The 5410-nt window shown below is 36.0% G+C and overlaps 1 protein-coding gene across 2 annotated transcripts in view; it reads left to right on the top strand.

Annotated features, from left to right (window-relative positions):
• scfd2 (sec1 family domain containing 2) overlaps positions 1-5410 on the top strand; it is a 134511-nt gene that overhangs the window by 80112 nt on the left and 48989 nt on the right. The window contains exon 6 of one of the 2 annotated variants that reach the window (XM_016480051.1): positions 920-1173. The exons of the other annotated variant lie outside the window; for it this stretch is intronic. Within the exon in view, the coding sequence (XP_016335537.1) occupies positions 920-1020 (101 nt within the window). The 3' untranslated portion in view covers positions 1021-1173. Of the gene's footprint in view, positions 1-919; positions 1174-5410 lie in introns of those variants that run through there. 2 annotated transcript variants of the gene reach the window in all.

The raw sequence follows: 5410 nt of genomic DNA, 5'->3' as shown, positions 1-5410 counted from the left end.
TGTGTACTGTATGTTCATGAAGGAAGTAAAAGTCTAATAAATGCAGTTAGCACTTATTTGTGACAGGAAACCCTGCAGCTCATAAAGAGGCTTTAAACAGTAATCATAGCTGCAGGGGTCACTCGTACTCGACAGACAAACACGAGCGAGGGGACAGTCCCTGCCGTCTTACATGCAGCCAAACACACGTCCACATTCTTTCTGGTCATATCGCTCCTTTGGGAATGGTTGAGATTACTCACTCACAATCCAACACACTCTCTCTAGCTCCGTTTGTCCTCTCTTGGGGTCTGTCCTGCTTGCCCTTAACGCACACTTGTCTGTCTCTGTCTGGGTCACTGCAGAGATGCAACTTTTTTCCCTCCCGTCTTCTCTCCATCTCTCTGCATGTCAACAATTGTGCTTTCAGTTTCCAAAATATTGCATCTTCTTAAGTTCATTTAAATCATTGTTATGCCTCTAATAGCTGTTTTGATGTGTATTTTGTTTTGTTTTTTGTTTTGTTTTGTTCTGCTTTGTTATTTTGTTTTGCCTTTTGTTTTTAGTTTTGCTTTTTGTTCATTTTTGTTTAATTTTTGTTGCATTTTGTTTTGTGTTGTTTTGCTTTCTTTTGTTTTGTGTTTTGTTTTCGTTTTAATGATTTACTATTTTTTCTTTTAGTTTCTATTTTTTAGTAGTTTTTTTCCTACTAAAATCACTGAATAGCAGCAGAAACAACAATCAGCCTACTAGCATAATACAGTTTACATTGTTTCTTTTGTCTATCTGCTTGTGGGATTGAATTAATTATCTGTGGCAGGCATTTTTATACTGCTGTAATGAGTGGAATTAGCAGTGAAAATGGTGAGCTTTCTTAATCATTTTTGGTTTTGGTGAAATCAGTGTTGGTTTTTATCGCTCTTTTGTTCTTGTCGTTCAGATGTGTGTGTTCGAGTCTTACGCAGCGCTGGGCTCCAGATGGAAGGCCTCCCGTTACTCGACGTTGGCCGGGTCATTTCCTGTTTGGAGGTCTGGTGTTAATCAAGGCCTGAGCCAGGGGGAACGGCCCCTATATTCTGCTCTTCACTCCACCACACTAACCCTGTCTTTCCTTTCTCAAGTCTTTTTGCTATCTCCTTCTTTCTCTCCCTGTCGTTTGTTTCTCTGCAGGGGCCGATACCCCTCTCTTTTTCTACTTTGCCCCAGGTTCTTCTCTACCATCAGCTCTTTCATCATTTCTCTTGATCCTTCTTGTCTTATATTATTTAACTTTGTTTGAGTTCTTGATGACTGTGTGTAATTGTGTATTGATGGTTAATGATTAGTTATCAATGGTCAGTGGTTGATTCGTATTTAGTTGATAATTGCTGTCTCTTGTTCACTAATAATGGTGTTATTGTTCATATTGAGTCTTATACTTCACTACATCACATAGTCCAGCAGAGATATATTGATGGTACCCTGGGGATCGGCACAATTCATGCAGTCTCTGGGCTCTAGGTACAGACTGCTTTTTTTTAACCCTCTGATGCTCTTTTGATGTCCTGTTTAATTATTCAGGATGTGGTGTTACATCTAAACCATCTTCTGTTGTAATGGTGTAGGGATGCAACAGTATTACATTTCTGGCCAATACGGTCAAGCTGATATTAATTTTCATTTAAGGTACATTAAAGGACTATACTATACCGTAAAAAAAAAAAAAAAAAAAAAAAACTCCAGATTGTGACCTTGCATGCTTCATTCACTATAAGGGAATGTCTCATCTAGCTATGATGAAAGCCAAGCCAGCATAAACAGAACAGAAGGGAAACACTCATGCAACCCTTTGACCCTTCAGTGTGTCCACATGTTGGACGTTGAGGTTATCTGTGGTAATGCATTTAGCTTGGAATTTCTTGCCACCTAGTGGACGACTAATATATACCCGAAAAAAAAAAAAAAAAAAAAAAGCTTAAAAATAAAATTGATCATTTTAAGTGCTACAAATGAATTTAGGTGTCACGCCATTGTTATATACTGTATGAAAAATGGATATTAAATTGTTTTTGTTGGTGTTGGTGAACTTTAAGGAAAAGGTAATCTAAATGTAAAATAGTGGAAATGAACAGTACAAACAAATATAATATCAGGCAATATAATAAAAAAAAATCGACTGTTGGCTGACTGCCAATATGGTACAGTTATATTGTGCATCCCTATAATGGACAGAAGTGTAATTCTCTTAAAATGCAAGAAAACGTTTGGTATTGATTTTTTGATTTAGTTAGTTAAAAAAAAAAAAAAAAAAACATTACGATTTTGTGCATCATTTATGATTTTGTAATTATAAAAATTAAGGGATGAATTATCCATTTTCTGGCATATTTGTGGATGTTTTTTTTTTCCTCTTCATCATTTCCGCCATAGGAATTATTTGGAATATGTGTGAACTTCCCATAGGTAATTGGTATGGATGGAGAAACATGATCCTCTCATTTATAATAATTGATATACCCTTGATTTCTGTGGTCATTTAATGGTGTTTCATATCTATGTTAGAGGCCTGCTCTGCCTCATTCCGGTGAACACATACTTGATGCGCATTTTTCCTGTTCTCCATCTCTCTATCTTTCCCTAGCTTCCTCTCTTCTTGTCTTTTTCTTTCTTTTCACAATATCTTTCATTCTTATCTTGAGCAAAATGTGGTCCACTGCCTTGCCTTCTTCATGCTTCTGACACACACACACTCACACGCAAGGTCATCTTCACCCTTTGATGCACAGAGCTGCTTTCCATCAAGGGCTATGTGTGTGAGTTCACCACTTTAGCTCTAATAGTATGTATGCCTCCACATACATACAGACTTCTCTTTCTTTTGGATGTCTTTTAAAGTATAGCTGTGAGACATGAGTGTTAAGCTTGCTCTTCCAGTTGTGCAAGTCCATAACCAGGTAAATTTATCACTAATGATTATGTATCACATTCTGTACTCATATCTTGTCACTTTTACTGTGTCAATTGATTTTTGTTTGATTGATTTTTGGTGCTTTCTAAGGCAAGGACCAAAATAATTCATAAGCAATCGCCCAGCACACCTTAGCAACCAATAGTTCAGTGATAGTTGAACTCCTCCACAGCTTTAAGGTTCTCCTTCCCACCATATTCTTCCATCATCACAGGCATCTCATATAGGTGACCCCCGTGACCTCTGCTCCACTAGGATAGACTGAAATATCCAGCCAGCTCTATTTTGAGCTCATTTTTTAATTTCCTCTGCATTCTTAGAACTCCCTAATCCAGCCATACATCCACCTCATCCTTTCTGCCTCCTCAGCCTGCAAAATATGCTTCTCATTTACTCCTGTCCTGCTTTCTCCTCTCTCTCACTCACTCATCTACTGCTTTTCTGGTTCTCTGCCTTTCCTGATTACAGCTCTTTTGTGCTCACCGTCCATTTTTCTAATTTCCTGTTGGACCGTTGAACTCTGAGCTAAATCTCCAGAACAATGTTTGCTTGCTTATAGTTTTTATTTTTTTATTTTTCTGTCCTAATTGCCACACACACAGAGATTCACAATCCTGTGTTTCTTACACATCTGCGGCTCAAGTGTAAATGCAGGGCCCCACCAATGACTGCAGCACTTAAGAGGCAAGACTCACTTTTTAAGTTTACTGTAAATGGTTGCACCATCTACTGTAGAAAAATCTGAAATGGTGTGCAACCAATATTTACAGTGTGATATGAAACATAAAGCCAGTATTATTGTTTATGAGTTAAATGCATCAATGCGTAATTTGAGAATATAAACTTAGTATATAAACTTGCATCGATTGTGGCATTTGATAATCGATTATTGCATATTACATTGCAAAGTAATAATTGAAGTTCATGCTGCTTAGTTTGCCTTTCTGTGACTTTCTGTTCTATTCATATTTGTGTATCTCCATTTGAGCAAAATGTTAATTATTGTGATTTTCTTGTAGGGCTGGGCGATATAGCTAAAAAATTTATCAACGATATAATGTTTCATATCGTTCGGTATCGATAATTATTAACATTTTTTATAACCTTTTTTAAAACAAAAAGCTATAAAAAAAAAAAAGTTTAAATTTAACCACTGTATTTATAAATAACACAATTTATTGAGACAACAAATATTTTTTGTTTTAACAATCAAACACAATAAAAATTAAACAAATATCTAATTTCTAATGTTTTATATGCAGATTAAATAGGTCTTTATTGTATAGGTCTAATTGTCTCCCGAGGCCACAGGAGGGCGCAATGAGCAAAATAATGCAGCGCATTTAGCAAGTAACTCTATAAAAACGTGCATTACGTCTAAATTAACTCATAACAACCAAATATAATTTTGTAAATTGCATAAACAATTATGAACAAAACAGCATCATGTATTTATGCATTGCTTAATTCAAAGAGCCAAAGCGCCATTCATACAGACTGCATTTAAAAACATATGAGACGCAGTGAAAAGGAATAAACCTCCACAAATTCGTGACGTGTTTTCTAAAAGTTTAAACTGTTTTAACTTTGCATGGCTTTCTATACATCTCTTCTGTGAGACGCGAGTGCAGCAGTCATATTTGTCCGTCTAAAAATGTGCTGAATATGCATTCTGTGTGAATGGCTTGGTTTCGGTTTTAACCCATTCAAGATCTTCTCCGCATTGAGCTTCTATATTTCTCTAATATTTTGAATGCATAAAACAGCAGTGGCGCGTCTCGTGGGCTAGACTAACAAAACATTAAAATGCATCAACGTCACTTACATCATCATCTCCGCATCTGGCGCGCCACTGATGACGCTTCCTGATGCACACCTAACATTCAAATGCAAATGTTTATTTTAAATTCGACTAATATTCATTCTTTATTCACAATCTTCTCATGACAGGCAGGCACAGCACTCATTTCAGCTTGTGTTCGTGTTTGTGTGTGCTGTCTGCGTCACTCATAGCACGTGCCTATATCCTGCGCTATATCGAACATTTTTTCTATCGATATCAAAGAAGGTGTCCTGTCGATAAATATCGATACCGTTTTATCGCCCTATTTTATTTAGAAAATACCGGCCTATTTTCTTGCTTAGTTATGATGTATAAACACAATGTTTATATTCTGGAATATAGAAAGAATTTATTTGGAATTGCAACTGTTTAATATTTTTGTGAAACCATGAAACATTTTTTTTTTATTTAATAAATAGTTCAAAAGAGCAGCATTTATTTAAATGTTTTCTTTATTGTCACTTTTAATTAGTTTGATGTAATAATGTTGAAGTAATAATGTCTTTAAAAAAAACATTCGAGATGTAGTCAATATATATACAATCAAAAAACTTGAATAGTAAGTAGGGATGCACCGATACCACTTTTTCCAGTACTCGCCCGATACCGATACGTTTATTTTTGGTACTTGCCGATACCGA

This window comes from Sinocyclocheilus anshuiensis, unplaced genomic scaffold (genome assembly GCF_001515605.1).
Source record: "Sinocyclocheilus anshuiensis isolate Anshui unplaced genomic scaffold, SAMN03320099.WGS_v1.1 scaffold637, whole genome shotgun sequence".
Lineage (NCBI taxonomy): Eukaryota > Metazoa > Chordata > Actinopteri > Cypriniformes > Cyprinidae > Sinocyclocheilus > Sinocyclocheilus anshuiensis.
This window is presented reverse-complemented; position numbering and strand designations above follow the sequence as displayed.